Source organism: Schistocerca serialis, chromosome 3 (genome assembly GCF_023864345.2).
Source record: "Schistocerca serialis cubense isolate TAMUIC-IGC-003099 chromosome 3, iqSchSeri2.2, whole genome shotgun sequence".
Taxonomy (NCBI): Eukaryota; Metazoa; Arthropoda; class Insecta; order Orthoptera; family Acrididae; genus Schistocerca; species Schistocerca serialis.
In genome coordinates, this window is record NC_064640.1 from 244,212,161 (window position 1) to 244,229,113 (window position 16,953).

General features: G+C 37.7%; 1 protein-coding gene across 2 annotated transcripts in view; it reads left to right on the forward strand.

Annotated features, from left to right (window-relative positions):
- The window catches only part of LOC126469994 (uncharacterized), a 226,227-nt gene that overhangs the window by 110,594 nt on the left and 98,680 nt on the right, over positions 1-16,953 (forward strand). For both annotated transcript variants that reach the window (XM_050097447.1, XM_050097448.1), the window contains exons 4-5: positions 256-417; positions 14,230-14,360. In XM_050097447.1, the coding sequence (XP_049953404.1) occupies positions 256-417; positions 14,230-14,360 (293 nt within the window). The remainder of the gene's footprint in view (positions 1-255; positions 418-14,229; positions 14,361-16,953) is intronic.

Genomic DNA, 16,953 nt, shown 5'->3' on the forward strand with positions numbered 1-16,953 from the left:
AGGAGTAATGTTTTAGAATTACTTCTGTGACTCTAAAAAAACTCTTATTTCATTTAAAATTATGAAAGAACTCACTATTCCTTACTGTTAACATTTCTTTTCCATAAGCATAATCTTAAAAAATGGTAACTGAAGACTTTCTGAATTTGATGTAAGTTACACGTGAACATATTTATCGAGTCAACAATTTTTTTTTTTTTATTTGATGTGGATGTTACTCTCTGAATATTTTATTTTCTGCTTATTTTTGAAAAGGCTCTTTTGGAGACCCAGCAAGCAGCAATTCGATTTGAACGAGCAAATTCTGCACATGCTGCAGCTAAAGAAATGGTGTACCTAGCAGAAGAAGGCCTAAGCACAGAAGGTCGGACTTTTGACCATGCCTGGCAGGAGATGTTAAATCATGCTACTATGAGGGTAAAGATGATATATTTGTTGCAAACACTTCCTAGTATAATAAAGAATAAAATATGTTAACTTTTCTTCAGTATTCAATAAAAGTGGCACAACATCAAATTAATTTTTGAAACATATATGTGCTATTATAGAAGCAGCTTATATACATTCTTTCAGTGATGTATGTCTGCTTCTGTGCTATGTGTAGTCTCATTTCTTATGGTTACTGCAACATTTGTGTGATTAGTAATCAGTTTTCCATGTAGCAGTGAACATTCCTTTTTCAGTGTTGAAATAAACTGAAGGTGCATGTCATCATAATTTGCTCATTGTCATAGAAAACATTGGTGTCATGCATTTGCTGTGACAATGATTGATATTTTTGTTTAATAAATATCATAATTTTTCCAAGGCTATTGTAGTGAAGCATCATCAAAAAAACAGAAAACATTTTGCAAAGCTTGCTTACAGAGATTTCATTGCTGCCCTGTGTTGAAGTCACATGTTATATAGCATTAATAATATGAGACGTAGTTAATATGAGTAATAAGAACATCAGTAGATTCCAATAAGAAATTAATCATTGGAGTATAATAAATTGTCCACCAAAAATCCGTTAGGCCTAGGCCTCTCTTAAACTATACTATATTAGTACCTAAACCATGTATGGTTGCTGACAAGCTTTTGAAAATGTGTTTGTCTGGATAATGGGAAGTTTCATGTGCCAAAGTGAATGATTTTCAGTAATTATCTTCTTATACACTGTTTTGATTCCATAAATGAGCTGTTGGTTTGAAAGTGATATAGATTACTTATGATAAATTTCAAACAGTCATAAATATACAGAGAAGGAGCAGTTAGTAGACCAAATTCTTTGAACAGACGTATGATGGACGTTCTTGAATTTACACCACAAATAATTTGTATTACATGCTTTTGGACACAGGAAACTGTAGCACTGGATGAATTGCCCTAAAAGTACAATCGCATAGGATGTTATGGAATGATTTTTAATTTTTACATCACCTATTTCTGAAAAATTTGTTTAGGCATTCTGTATGTATTGTCAGCTCTTAGTCCTATGAATTTAACTCTGCAAACTTAAAAGTTCTGAGTGGCATATAGAGAATTTCTCCAAAATGTAATGCAAGTACAGTGGCTAAAAACCATTTATTGACATCTATGAAAATTTTTTGAATAGCTCTGTTTACCACAATGATTTTATCATCTGCAGACATAGCAAACATAGCATCTGTTAATGTCACTGTTAAAAGTTCAGTAATATACACAAGAAAACATGAGGGCACTACAGTGGAATCTTTTGGAATACCACATGTAGTAGATAAAGACTGATGTCAATATAGGACACTTTCGAACTGACACCCTTTGTTTTGTTTTAGAAAGATATGACTTGAATCTTCTGTAGAATTTCCTGTGACACTACAATATCTGTACTTGTTATACTTCAAAGGATTTGCAATTTATTCATTCAGATATCTTTGATAGATGATAGAAAGTATCTGTAGCCTGTAATTTAGTGCTAAATTAATTATGTACATTCTCACTTCATATATGAATAGTTTTGACAATATCAAAAATCTTTAGAAGTCACGACTGTGACTTGGTCAATTAGATATTTGTGATCAAATCATTAATAAGTGACTTATATGATAACTTTTCAAAAATTTTGAGAATACTTAGGCGAAGGGTCCTTAGATGCCACTGCTTCCCTTTGCGTTGGCTTAAACTCAGCATATTTCTGTAAATTAGGGAATGTTCCATTGATATATGGTTTATTACACAAGTAGCATAAGATGTTATTAAACTCTGAAGGCCACTGTTTAATTAACTTAATTCGTATTTTCTCATAAATAGTGAGCATTTCTGATTTTAAAAATTTTATAGTAGTCATCACTTATTTCGGTGTAGTGTGGGCTGTATTCATGTTACTGAAATTATTTGTAAAGGATGTTATCAAATATGCCAAGTCAATGTGTACTGATCCTCAAAGCCTTATATTATTAATTATTGATAGAAATTGCTTATTAAAGATCTTTTCATCACACTGGACCGGTTTCCATATTATCATCAACCCTTAGAGCTCTTTTCTCATATTCATGTTTAGTTCTACCTGTCTCCTACTTCATATATGTTCCATATTATTTTGTTGCCTCATATGATTGCCCTCATGTAGGGTATTTGCTGTAATGTCTGGATTACTTTCTTTGATATTATGTGGTGTTTGCTATCATTGAAGGTATAAAAAACTGTTTGAGGAATACAGACTGGAAAGATGTATACAATTCACCTGGGATAAATGAAAAATATAACTGTTTCTCTAATACAGCCATAGGTCACAATGAAAACTGCTGCCCTAACAAAGTGACCAAAGCAAATAGATTAAATGTTTCAAAACCTTCGATTACAAATGGAATAAAAGCATTGTGCAAAACAAAAAGAAGACTGTACTTAATGTCAAGGGAAAATGATGACTACAGAGCTAAATCACATTACAAATTATATTGTAAAATTCTAAACAAAGTAATCAGAACCTCAAAATGTATTTATTTTCAAGAAAAAATAAATGCCTTTTATAACAAGATAAAAACTGTATGGAACATAGTAATTAGTGAAACAGGAAAAACTAATCAGGCAAATGAGGAAATTATGTTAAATGTAAATAATGGGTTGATTAGAGATACCTCCAAAATTGCAGGCACTTTCAACAACTTTTTCCTTTCAATAGCAGACAACTTAGGTTTGAATAGTTCCTCAGAAGACAGCTTAAAATATTTAAAAAATTCATTTCCACAGAAGTTCGACAAAATTCAACTGTATCCTACCTCACCCAAAGAGATTTCTAATATTGTTAGCCCTCTTAGAAACAGATGTTCCAGTGGTTATGATGAAATCAGCACTACCATAATTAAATGTTGCTCCTCAGAACTTTGTGACATACTGAGTTACTTATGTAATGAATCCCTACATAGTGGTACTTTTCCAGATAGGCTTAAATATGCTACTGCCAAACCATTATACAAAAAAGCAGACAAATCATAAGTGGAAAACTTCCGTCCCATTTCATTATTGCCAATATTTGCAAAAGTGTTTGAAAGGATTATGTAAAATAGACTTTATAAACACCTAGAACAGAAAAATATTCTCATTCACAATCAGTTAGTATTTTGGAAAGGATTGTCAACTGATCGAGTTATGTTCACTTTTACAGATGATATATTAGAATCAATAAATCAAAAGTTATTACCACTTGGAGTCTTGGAATATTCTGTGATCTGGCAAAAGCTTTTGATTGTGTTAAGCACGATCTACTTATACAAAAGTTAAAATATTATGGGATAACAGGAGTAGCAGGCTCATGGTTCTCATCCTATCTTTTTAATAGAAAACAGTGTGTGTCTGTATCATGCCTACCACATAACAATAGTCATTCAAAATATGAAACCATCAGAAAAGGGGTGCCCCAGGGCTCTATTTTAGGTCTCTTGTTGTTCCTATTATATATTAATGGCCTTCCATATGGAGTGTCACAAAATGCAAATTTTGTCCTATATGCAGATGATACAAGTATTGGTATAAAAAACAGTACCCGTGATCTCACTGAGCAATCAGTTAATGAAATATTTGTAAGTATCAATGGGTGGTTCACTGTAAATGGATTGTCACTGAATTTTGACAAGACCTAGTACATACAGTGCAGTACCTCACAAAGAATACCTGACCCTATAAGTATAATGTATTCAAACAATGAAATTAAAGCTGTAGACAGTGTCAAATTTTTAGGGCTACAAATTGAACACAACCTACTTTGGAAAACTCACACTCTAGACTTAATGAAACACCTTAGTTCAGTTACATTTTCAGTACGCATTATAGCAGATATAAGTGATTTAAAAATGAAGAAGTTAGTTTATTCGGCCTACTTCCATTCACTAATGAGTTATGGAATCATCTTTTGGGGAAGCTCCTCTCACAAAGAGAACATTTTCAAAATTCAAAAATGAGTCATTAGAATTATATCTGGTGTCAGTCCTAGATCATCATGCAGAGACATCTTTAAGAAACTTGGTATTCTAACTACTACTTCTCAGTACATATACTCATTGATGTCCTTTGTCATTTTCAACATGTCTGTTTTTACCCAAAGTAGTGCAAAACATGATTATAATACCAGAACCGAAAACAATCTGTGTAAGGACTATAAAACCTTAACATTAGTACAAAAGGGAGTTAGATTAGATTAGATTAGTACTTGTTCCATAGATCATGAATACAACACTTCGTAATGATGTGGAACGTGTCAGGCTAATAAAAGGTGTCTATACAAGATATTACATTGCACAAAATATTACATGACATTTAATTTTTTTTTTGGGGGGGGGGGGGGGGAGAGGGGCTGGGGAAATTACCCACTTACTATATTCAAAAATTCATCTAATGAGTAGAGGCAGTTGCCATTAAGAAATTCTTTTAATTTCCTTTTAAATGCTATATGTCAAATACATGGGTACTCATGTATTCAATAACTTACCAGAGCATATCAAAGGTCTTGTAAGTGATAAAGATTGCTTTCAGAGAGAATTAAAGAACTTCCTGTTGGCCAACTCCATTTACTCCATTGATGAACGTCTTCACAAGGATTATAGTGCATAGCTCTGTCTGCATTAGAATTGTACAATATCCATGTATCTGAGTAAAAAAGTATCTAAAAAAAACTTTGACTCTTTCCACATCTCAGAGACTCCTCTCCAAGAGATCCATGGAGAACGATAAATGTAGTGTACAGCATGAGAACTGTCCCTGAATGACATACAGTTTGCTTTTTGTAGTACAAAATAATTTTCCTTTATTCCTTGAGTAATCCATATTTTTGCAGACTGTTGTCTAATAAGGGCAATTTTTTGGGAAAACAGTTTTCAAATAAGGAGGGTACATTATTAATAAACATGTTTTCATTTGTGCCATCAGGACTGTAACATCTCTCTAATTCCTGTCTTCATCAAGTTTCCTAAAATATGCAGTTTTTGTCCCATTAACTTTCCCCCTAAACTCATATTTCAGTTTTCAGCAGGTTTTTGGTTAGACTGTGTGTAGTGTTCCATCTTGCCTAGAAAGGACTGTAACTCTTTCAAGGACATGGGCTACATGTATTAATCTACATCCTCTACATGTTATTGAATGATTCTCTGATCTTCTCCCAGGCTGAAGCCATTAAACTGTAACCCATGGCTATTTTTTAAAAGCTACTCTGTCAACCAGCTTTTTGCAACATAGTGAATTAGGGGTACACATTCCATAAAGTCTCGTACTGTGTAGTAACTGTTAAATGACATCATATAATTGTTGGTACAAAATGAATGAGCTGGAAAAACTGTCCCAAAAAACAATGGAATATTGTCACCTTGAAACTACTATCAAGTTCAGATCCAAAGGATAGGTCATCAATGAAGTACAAGACTTAATATTGAAAGCACATTTATTACTGACATCAGTGCACAGCCAGAACAAAATGGAATAGAACTCCAGCATGTCTAGTGCAACTATTTATACAAATACCAAATATTCTAGAATTTTCAAGAATTACAAACACAAGATATTTTAAGGACCTTCCAGAAAAGATAAACACTAAATAGAAAATAACTGCTGGTGGTTGACTTTGAACTGGTGACATGCAGAAGGTCTGCCACTAACACTAACCACTCTGCCACATTGTATGCACCAGAGCTCACGACATTGCTTCTATTCCTGGAAAAACAACAACTTCAGATCATCACATGGGGCTTCAAAATTATGTCTTCTAGAGGGAACTTTGCAATTTCTATATCCTGAGCAGTTGACACAGCTTTGGTGACAGCACAGCAGGCTATTACTGATCAATTCCCATTTGTCAATGTTGGGAAACACCCCAAGACATCAATTCCAATTCAGTGGAATGGTGCTCCTGCAGGTGGGATTGGCACCAGATGCCCCAGAGTTAATTGCAGCATGTGTTTCTGATGTCGACATTCCTTACCGTGGTTCACGTAGAGTAAGTAGGCACCTGGCTATTGATAGCTGTATCTGATTCTGCCTAGAGTCTCCATGAATCCTCAGATGTTGGATCACCATGGGAATACTTCAGGATGCCTGTCCATAAATGAGCTGGGATGACTCACAACCATTTCTGTCCCATTGTATCATAGTTTCTCTTATACAATGTTCCATTTATTAATTGGAATTCTCCTTTGGTCAGTTCCTACTTCTTCAAGGCTTCTACATTTTTCAGCAGTTCTGGATCTTCCCTCTGTTCTCTAGTAATGTCATTTAATCCAGCAATATCTGAGATTTCACCCGCACTGGTGTATTCTGACAAAGGAATTCTTAAAAGTCAGTTGCCATCCTTGAGTTTGTGTCGGCTTTTATATACCACTGTGATGTCATACTCCTGAAGCCCATCTCACCAGTTAGTCCAACTGGTCCTTCAGGGTAATCAGCCAGCATAGAGAATTGTGATCCACCACAATAGTAAATGGATTGTCTAATAAATGCAGCCAAAACATGTTGATGGCCCAAGCAACTTGAAGGCACTTTTTCTTGGTTCTAGAGTAGTTCTTCTTGGACTTGGAGAGTACTCCTGAAAACATTAGATACCACCTTTTCAGAATCTTCCTGAATTTGCATTAGAACTGTCCCTATTCCAAAATCACTAGTGTCAGTGTGGAGTTCTGTCTCGGCTCACTCATCCTACAATGTTAGGACTGGAGAAGATATTAGTGCCTCCTTAAGAACATAAAATCTTTTTTATATCTTTTTTCAGGAAAATATGGCTTCTCATGTGATAGTTCTTGCAAGGTACATGCCTAGGTACAGAAGTCCTTTATATATCACTGGTAATATGAGCACATTCTGAGAAAACTTCTTGTGTCATGAATGTGACAAGGAGTTGAGAAATCTGTGATCACTCTTATTTTCTTTGGATCGGGATGGCCTCCATCATCATTCACTAAATACCCCAAGATTTTAATTTCTTGGGTGGTGAAGAGGCATCGTTTTGAGTCAGTCAGATACCTATAGTCTGAACACATTTCATCATGCTTGTCAAGCAGCTTAAAGGTTCTTCAAATGTCTTTGGAAAGACTAACAGTGTCATCCAGATAGTAAAGACAAATTGTCCATTTAAGGTTTCAAAGCAGGTTTTCCATCGTAAGTGTGAAGATGGCTGGAACATTCTACAGTCCAAACAGCATAACTTTCAACTTGTAGAGGCCATCAGGTGTTATGAAGGTTGTCTTTCCCCTGTCAGCTTGTCAACATCGATTTTCCAGTAGCTTGTCAGCATGTCCATAGTTGAAAAATACTTTGCTCCTTTCAGGCAGTCTAGCTTGTCATCAGTGCATGGCAGTGGATAGGTAACTTCCTTTGTGAGTTTTTTCTGTCACTGGTAGTCAGTGTAGAAATGCTATGTTCCATCCTTCTTCTTTACAAGGACCACAGTAGACATCCAAGGACTCTCTGAAGGTTCAGTGATGTTATCTTGCAGCATGTTCACCACTTCCTCATGGATTACCCATTATTCAGCTAGTGACACTTTGTATGAGTGTTGGCTAATTGATGGATGGTCCTTAGGTTTGAAATGGTATTTTGCTATGGTCCGCTTGGTATATCTTTTCCCCTCTCCAAATCTGAAAGCATTCAGAAATTGACACAGAACAGTTGTCACATACTGATGTTACTCCTTGGTCATGCCAGATCATGTTGCCAGTTTGATAGCAGCTTCTTCCCCTGTGTTGTCTGTAATGGTAGCTGAAAAATCTATCATTCCTGTTTGAAACAGAGTCCCAGTTGGATGACAATAGCTTCTTTATTGTCCTTCCAAAAACCAAATAACTGTTTGTCACAATTTGTAATTACAAATTAACTTTGCTTCTTCTGCTGTTCCAACCAAAATCCAATTCTGTGATTTGGCTCCAACTAGCTCTCTATAGCCAGAACTAATCACTGAAATCACCAACACTTGAAGAGCTGTTTTCCAATTCTGAAGCCTACGTCTCAGTGTTACACTGTTGTCCATGATGATACATCAATGAAAGCTTAATTGCAAGCAGTCGGTGCATGAATCGGTGAGCACTCATCAATGGGAACTGCCTACAGTGGTCCCTGGGGTTCCTTAAATAGCAATTCTCCAAGAAGAGACATGCTGCATCTAGTAACTCATAACCCATGTAGGCATGGTCTTGCAACGCAGCCAGCAACCTCTTGCTGTTGGCTGGTGAGGTACCTGGTGGTCCGTAGCTCACATTACACCTTGTGGCAGTCTGGGGGTATACTTGAAAAGCCTAAATGGCTGCTATGGACAATGTGAGCATTGCTTTCTGTGACTAGTGCATTATAGCCATCATGCATGTTGTGGCTGGTGACCCTGGGCACGATAGCAGCTGCCTCCTCCACTGATGCGCTCAGGCAACGGTAGGCCCCAGAGGCCTCAACATGTTGGAGTCTCCAGCATCCTGAGGGGAAGAAGCAGATTGATCTCCATTGGCATGGGATGAGAGTCATGGTGAGCAGTGTCTAACCTCAGGAGATCCTGGACTGGGTCAGTGGCAGATGGTGCTAAGAGTGCCTCATCCTGGGTATCTGCAGCAGATGTAGTTAGGACATCCATCCATAGCCTAGATCCATAACAGGCCCCGACTTGATTGATATGCCTGCAGCAGTGGCCTCCTCGCAGGACCTGGACTTTAACTGTCTCCCACCCAATCAAATGGAGGATGAAGGCAGGCTGCCACTGCCGCCACTTGTTCATATGTCCCCACCCACAATAGATCCTGTGGGAAAAAACCTTGCCATTCATTAATCTTAGATGGTAAGGAACTGTTCTGGGAGTACACCATGGATAATTGTGATCTGTGAGGGTGGCCATGTAGTTTTTCTGCCAGTGAGGAACTGTCCTGAGGAGATGCACAGTACAAAGAAAGGAAGAACATCATGACATCTTCAATGGAGTGGTATTGAGTTAATTTTTCCATTTGGGTCTCGGAGATGTGTACTAAACATTTGGTCAGACCATTAGAGGCAGGCACACTGGACTCGCATTTGGGAGGATGATGATTCAAACATGCATCCAACCATCCTGAGTTAGGATTTCTGTGATTCCCTAAATTGCTTCAGGCAACTACTGGGATGGTTCTTTTGAAACAGCACAGCCAATTTCCTTCCCCATCCTTCCCTAACCCAATGAGACTGATGACCTCACTGTTTGGTCCCCTCCACCAAATCAACCAACCAACCATTCAAGGCAGGGTGAAATGGAGCCATGTGGATTAATGAAATGCCATTTGAGGTGCAAAAGTCCTGGAATTCCGCTAACATAAATTGGGGGCCATCAGTCACCAAGGCCTTTGAGAGCAAATAAGTGTGCCAGCACCTTGATCATCAATGCTGAATTTGTGAACTGCATGTGAAACACAGAGGGGAATCTACTGCTCGCATCTACATCCAGGGGCCACCATAGAGCTGAGGAATGGATTGGCAAAATCCAAATGGGTCATGGAAAATACCAATGTGTGTGTGTGTGTGTGTGTGTGTGTGTGTGTGTGTGTGTGTGTGTGTGTGTGTCGGAGGGGGGGGGGGCACTTGCTTGCTTTGACATGTGTGACACTCCTTCGCCATCCTGACAATATCTGCATTGATACAACTCCAGTAGGCATATTGCCAGGCAAGACATTTCGTCAAAATCACTCCCCAGTGACTGTCATGGAGCAACTGAAGAACCTTATGCTGTAAGGCCCTGCAAATGAGCACCTGAGGGAACCCATGGCACCCTGTGTCAAAATAACGCCATATAAGGATGAAAATTTGGGTCGCGTGGTCCAGAACACTTGGAGGCCCGGGTGTGTGAGATGTTTCTTGTTGTTCACCGTGTGTTGTCCCATGAGGCATGCATCAATTGGGAGATGGCCATGATGTTGGCAGTGTCAACATCTACATGCAAACATACTAGCAGCTCTTAATCAGATTCAAAATCAAAACTGACAGGCAATTGCTGTTGGAAGTCAGCATTGCCATAAGAAGTGTTAGGCCAATATGGGCGATATTGGATATCATAGGCATATCCTGAGAGAAACAGAGCCCGCCTTTCCAGCCAGCACACTGTGCAGGTCAACATTGTCACTGAAGACTTGAAAAAATGCAGTAGAGGTTTGAGCCTGAAATGGTAGCCGTAGATGTAAACATGGAAGTGTTTGATGCCCAAGGTGATGACAACTGCCCCCTTTTCTATTTGCCTGTAGTTCCTCTGTGCTGCCGTGAGGGTCTTGGATACAAATGCAATTGATCACTTCACACCATTCTCAATATGGGACAAAACTGTGCTGATCACACAGTCGGAAGTGTTGGCCACTGACACCAGTGGTTTTGTTGGATCATATGCTTTTAGGCAAGTGGGCCAAAGGAAGGCCCACTTCATGTCATGGAATTTGTTATCACATTGAGAAGACCACTTACAGGGCATGTTATTAAATGGTTCAAATGGCTCTGAGCACTATGGGACCTAACTTCTGAGGTCAGCAGTCCCCTAGAACTTAGAACTACTTAAACCTAACTAACCTAAGGACATCACACACATCCATGCCCGAGACAGGATACGAACCTGCGACCGGAGCGGTCGCGCGATTCCAGACTGTAGCCCCTAGAACTGCTCGGCCACCGCGGCCGGCTACATGTTATTCCAGGGAAAGTGGTGCAGTGGCTCTGCAATGCCTGTAGCATGGAGAATGAACCATCAATGGCAGTTCAGCTGACATTAGACAGACTTGAGCTGGGATGTGTCTGTTGGAGTCGCTAATTGTTGGATAACAGACACATGTTGTGGCATAGGCTGTATGTGGGACATGCTGAAGATGCCCCATAAATACTTGACCTGGTGGATGAAAAAAGAACATTTGTCAAGATTACAGCAAAGGTTCACTGCCATGAACATGGAGAAGAGAATGTCGAGGTTCCAAGCAAGATTGGCGTATTCTTTCCAGTGACCAGAATGTCATTGAGGTAGTTCACTGTCCCCAGGATGTCCTTTAAAGAATTGCTCCAAGTACCTCTGAAAGATTGTTGGGGCACTAGTGATGCCAAACAGAAGGTGCATATATTGGAACAATCCAAAAGGAGTGTTTATGACCACAATCTGCCTGTAGTAGTTGTCCAATGGGAACTGGAGATAAGCATCCAGAGATCAGTTTTAGTCAACACCATACCCCTGGTGATACGCAAAAAATTGTCCTCAAGCTTGGGAATGGGATATGCAGTTTTTCATAAAATGAGTTTTTCATTTTCACCTAGATGTGTATGTTTGAGCATTTGAATTTTTACATGACTACTGGATCTCACTGACATTAATGAACTGCAGCTTTCTTCTTTTCTTTATTTACCATATTTTGTTTTGGTAAAAGGGTGGATGTTGGTACTGTTGGATGGCGTGGTTTCTTTCATCTCATGGTGTCAAATTGTACTGGATCTCCAGAATACATATCACACATTTATAATTTTCTTTACTTTCCTGTGTGAGATGAACATGCTGGCTGTTCATTTTGAATGGTAGCTTGGATTTTAATACTTTTTGTGCACTATCTTTTAGATTTTTAATGGTCCAGTCTGTGTTTAGAACTTTGAGAAGACCATGCTGTTCTAAAATATCATAATAGTCTTTAGGAGACAAGATGCTTTCTTTTTTTCTGTAAGACTTCTCGATTCTACCAAACATTTGGTCTGGATGCATGTAGCTATGGCCACGAACAGGAATGAAGTGATCAATATTATTGAATTTTGTGCTTTTTTCTGAGAATGATGTAAGCATCACCATCATACAGTTATTTTTGTTTTGGATGCTGCAAATATCTGAGAATATATGAATAACATTGGTGCCATCATTTGGTTGCTTATATCTAAACCAGAAAGAAAGTCCAACAAAGCTGAAGTGAGTGGATTGCATCCTCTTGAAGATTCTGTCTCCAACTAGATGTAAAAAATTGTGATTTCCTTTTCTTGCTCCATAGTAAGCAGCATGATGCACAGATTGTGTAACAACACAATGTATGTATTATACATAGAAAACCTCACTGACTGATAGTTTTAGAATATGCTGGTTTTGCTGCATGTCAAAGCAAAACTGAATGACAGTTGGATTATCTTGCTTCATTCTGTTATAAACTGCTTTTCAAGAGTTTTATATAATCTGTGTCTAGTTCATAGTTGATTCTTCTTCTGCAGATACATTTCTGCTTTTATTTACATTAAACCAATCTTACAAGGGGGTCAAACAGAAACTTATCTTGATCCATTTTATCTAATAATGTCACATCAAGATGAAAGCGAGAAATACCTTCATAGCAAAGTTCAGCAGCTTTCCACTTATTCATTACTTTAGCTTTTGAAGGTGAAACCTCAAGTCCGTGATTTAATGATAGATTCCTTTTTACAATTTTTGCTTTGCACTTCAGGTTGATGTAAGTTCTTCTTGAATTGGGATTGTCTCCCACTGGAACATTCTTTGACGCGTATGCCATTTTCAGAATCCACTCTGCTTCCACTTGCAATAATTCTTCGTAGATATACATGTGAGCATCAGGTGAATAACTGTCTACACATAAGCTGCAGGTGTTCCAATGACAATGAAGTCTGCATGCAACACTATTCCTGCCAAGTTACTTCACTTACAGCAGCCAGTATACTACAGTATTGTTAACTGCTTGCTGGGGAAAGAAAGCTGAGGTACTAGAGGGTAATTATATTGCATTTGTTGACTTTTGCTGTAACCATAAGAATCCATATATAATGTTTTGCTAAAGCTTTGTGATTTGGAATGTTCATATGGACAGCAGTAGTTGACTTTTGCTAAAACTTGGTTCAGTGATTGATGTAAAAGTTCGACATTATGCAATTAATATGCCCAACTCAATTTTGAAATTTTTTGCATACGGTGAGTTTTGAAAAAATGCTCCTCAGTTGTGCACAGTTACTTTTTAATGCACTGATTTGCTCAATATATCTGACATTCAGATTTATGTTAATTTGTTTTACTAGCATGAGTAACACATTAAATGATAGTTGTTTGATACATTAAATTGTATTGTGGACTTGTTGTTGGTCCTGTTTTTGACAGTTTTGCTTATATGCTTTTTGACAACTCAGATCCTCTACTATTTCTTAAACTATTGTTGTTCCTTTTTACAAGGACACCAGAGTGATATCAAACCTATAGCATTATGTAGGGTACCTAGTGTCTCTCTATCCTGTTGTCAATAGCATGTTCTGTTGTTGATCATTTGTGATCCATTCACATCTATGAATCATACTGCCACACAAGGCAGAAGGAATCCTTGCTTGGTCCATGTGCTTTGACATTTCTGGTAGAAATATATTGACTGGTTAAAAGTATCTCTTTGTATGGGAGTTAATATGTTATTGCACATCATAGAAAAACTGATTCTGGGACAATGTTGTCAACAAAGTTTTGTAGCACATCAACAGTTTATGCATAAATATCTTAATTTGTGCACATTGTGTAGTTCTAAATTATTTGCCCACAATTCACTCAATCTTGTAAAGTCATAGTACTGTTTTTGTGGAACTCAAAAGCCTTTGAGGTATTTCATCACCAGCAAAATTCAGGAGTCAGTAACTGAATGTGAAAGCTTCTTTATACAGTTGATTTTTGTGCTTCATAAACATTATATCTGACAGTCCATTATGATTTAATTGGAGATATGTTTTATGAACCAAGTTTCTTTATATACATTTTTTCATGAACTAAGTGCTATGTTTTGAACATAATTTGTCTTCCAGGTGAATGAATCTGAGAGAGAGAGAACTATAAGTGAACTTGAACATCGGCGTACATCCCAGAACTACCATCGTGCAGAGATGCATGTCCAGCAGCTCCAGAAAGAACTGAAAAGAGCTATAGCAAAGTCAAGGTATTTTGAGCATGATCTATCAGCTCTATACTGCATGAGCATTGAATGTGATACTTTTTCTTAAAAAGTCCCTTTCTCTGTAGATGTAAATGACAGAGTTAGTATAAATAGTTCTAGAAAGTGAATTTGCACTATTGCCTAACAGTATGACATGCATTTTTATCTTAGGAAATAATTTTTTTTTTATAATAGTCATTAAACAAGCATGTGCCAAAGGAAGTATGCTAGTTATCTGCACATAAGTTGCTGTAAATAAATTTTTAACAGTGTGCCAAAGTCTGTAAATGTGCCAGTGTATTGAGACATCAGTGAAAGTGTCTTCAGACTTAATAGTTTTTTTGATTTTTAGACATTCAGAGAAATCAGGTCTAATACAATGAATGAGTGAAGACTTCCTGTTACAACAAGGACTATTTAAAACATTATTTGACTGTTGCCACTGAGTGCACACAATATTTTATCAGTCAGTGTCCTTGCATTCATTGTCAAATCCATAATACCAATGAAACCACACTTTCACCATTAGTTGTCACAATATTAATTTTAGTGATCAATTTGTTAATACCATAATTCAGTTTTTTCACTGAAATGGATTTTGAAATTGTCTGTTCCTCTTTTGCTGGGCACAATTTTGTGCTTGTTTTGGCAGAAAAAACATAGAGCAAGTGATTTCAATTATCAAGTATGATTATGCTGACTGCTAGATGTCAACAAGCAAGTACTATGGAAATCACGTAAATGATTATTGTTGAAATGTTGGGCCTGGAAAACTTGAAGGTCGCAGAGTTGACCTGTGACCAGCACGGAAATATGTAGGTGTTCATTTTTTTCGCATGCTGTTTGACACTGGAATAATAGAGAATTACTGTGAAGGTGGTTTGATGAACCCTCTGTCAGGCACTTAAGTGTACTTGCAGAGTAGCCATGTAGATGTAGATGTAGATGTTGATGTTGATGTAGACTGAATCCTAGGTGGACCATAGAATATTTTGGTGTGCCTTTAACCTAACCCACACCTCTCAACAATTTGTAAATTCAACAGGAAAGACATGTGGTTTGGATTCCACATTAAACATTGTTAAACTTTTGTATTTATTTTATGATTTGATGTAACAAGAATTTGTAAAAATTTCAGGATTACTTCAGGCTTCTTGCTGTGAGCATTTTCAGTTTTTGTAACTGCAGTATAATTAAAGACAAACACTCTCACAACAGAATGTAGGACATCTATACTGATATTTGAACTACTGACATCTCTTGTACATACTGTGTTTGTCACATATCCATTTTGCCGAAGACCACAAAGCTAATACTACGTAGGCCCTCCTTTTTCCTGAAAGAAAAAGTCACATGTGGCAACTTTATAATGAGGCATGAGTTTTGATATTATGGTATGACCAACCATACTGTGTACAGTGAAGTCTTCAATGTTGATATTGGAGCAGCTAGTGCATTTTACATATTTTTCAGTGGTTAGAGTTGCTAGCTAGAGATTCACAGTTCCCAAGTTTAATTATCAACTCACATCAGTATATGTTATATAATATTTATTGAATCCTCCAGAATGATTCAAATTCAGCCATTGAAATGGATAAACAAGGCCACTTGCCATTTGGACATGATAGTGAAAGACATTGAATGACTGACAGGCTCATAAACAAGATTGAAATGCTAACTAAGCTCTATTACAGTGCCCATTATTGGAGCTGGAAAACAAACACACACACACACACACACACACATACACACACACACACACACACACACACAGAGAGAGAGAGAGAGAGAGAGAGAGAGAGAGAGAGAGAGAGAGAGAGAGAAAGGGGTGACGGGGGGGGGGGGGGGGCTACATTCTTCTGGTACTGCTGTGGGTGAAGGTCTGCGAAGAGTTGTATCATGGTAGCCTGTGTGTGAGGAACAAGGTGGAGGGAAGGGAAAGGAACAAGCAAAAGGAAGGGACAGTGATTGTTAAATTATGACTTTTCTGCATAGGATTTAATGAGGGCTGAGAATCTGATTAATATATAATAGTATAGTGTAACAGTTGCAAATAAAACTATAATGTTATTAAGCTTGATAGATTGTTTTCTATAAGTGATTATGAGGTCATTAGAGATGGAGTACAGCCTTGAAATGGGGAAGAAATCTGGTGTGTTTGTGTGTGGGGGGGTTTGTATGTTAGCTGCAGAGAATGATGTTGTGGTCACCTATTATAGGTGAAGAAACTTGACAGAAGCAACCATAAGTAACACTGGCCTTGGTTCTACCATTGCACCAGACCCTATCTAAGCTACTATAGGGATTGCCAGCAATGGAAAGCATGTGTCTCACATTTCCCTGAAACATATGGTAGCAGTTCAGCTTCCAGTTGGCTTATTCCACATGATTGCTATTGACATCTTGTGTAGGTTCCTAAAGTTGACAGTTAGGAATGGTCAGATTGTAGTGTGCACTAAGTTATTTACCCACTATCCCTTACCAAGTGTCAAGGCTGAGTAAATTGCTGCATACTTTGTGGGAGACGTAATTCTGAAACAGAGAGCCTCATGTATGATGAAGATCTCAGATTATGGTAAAGTGTTATAGTGTAAAC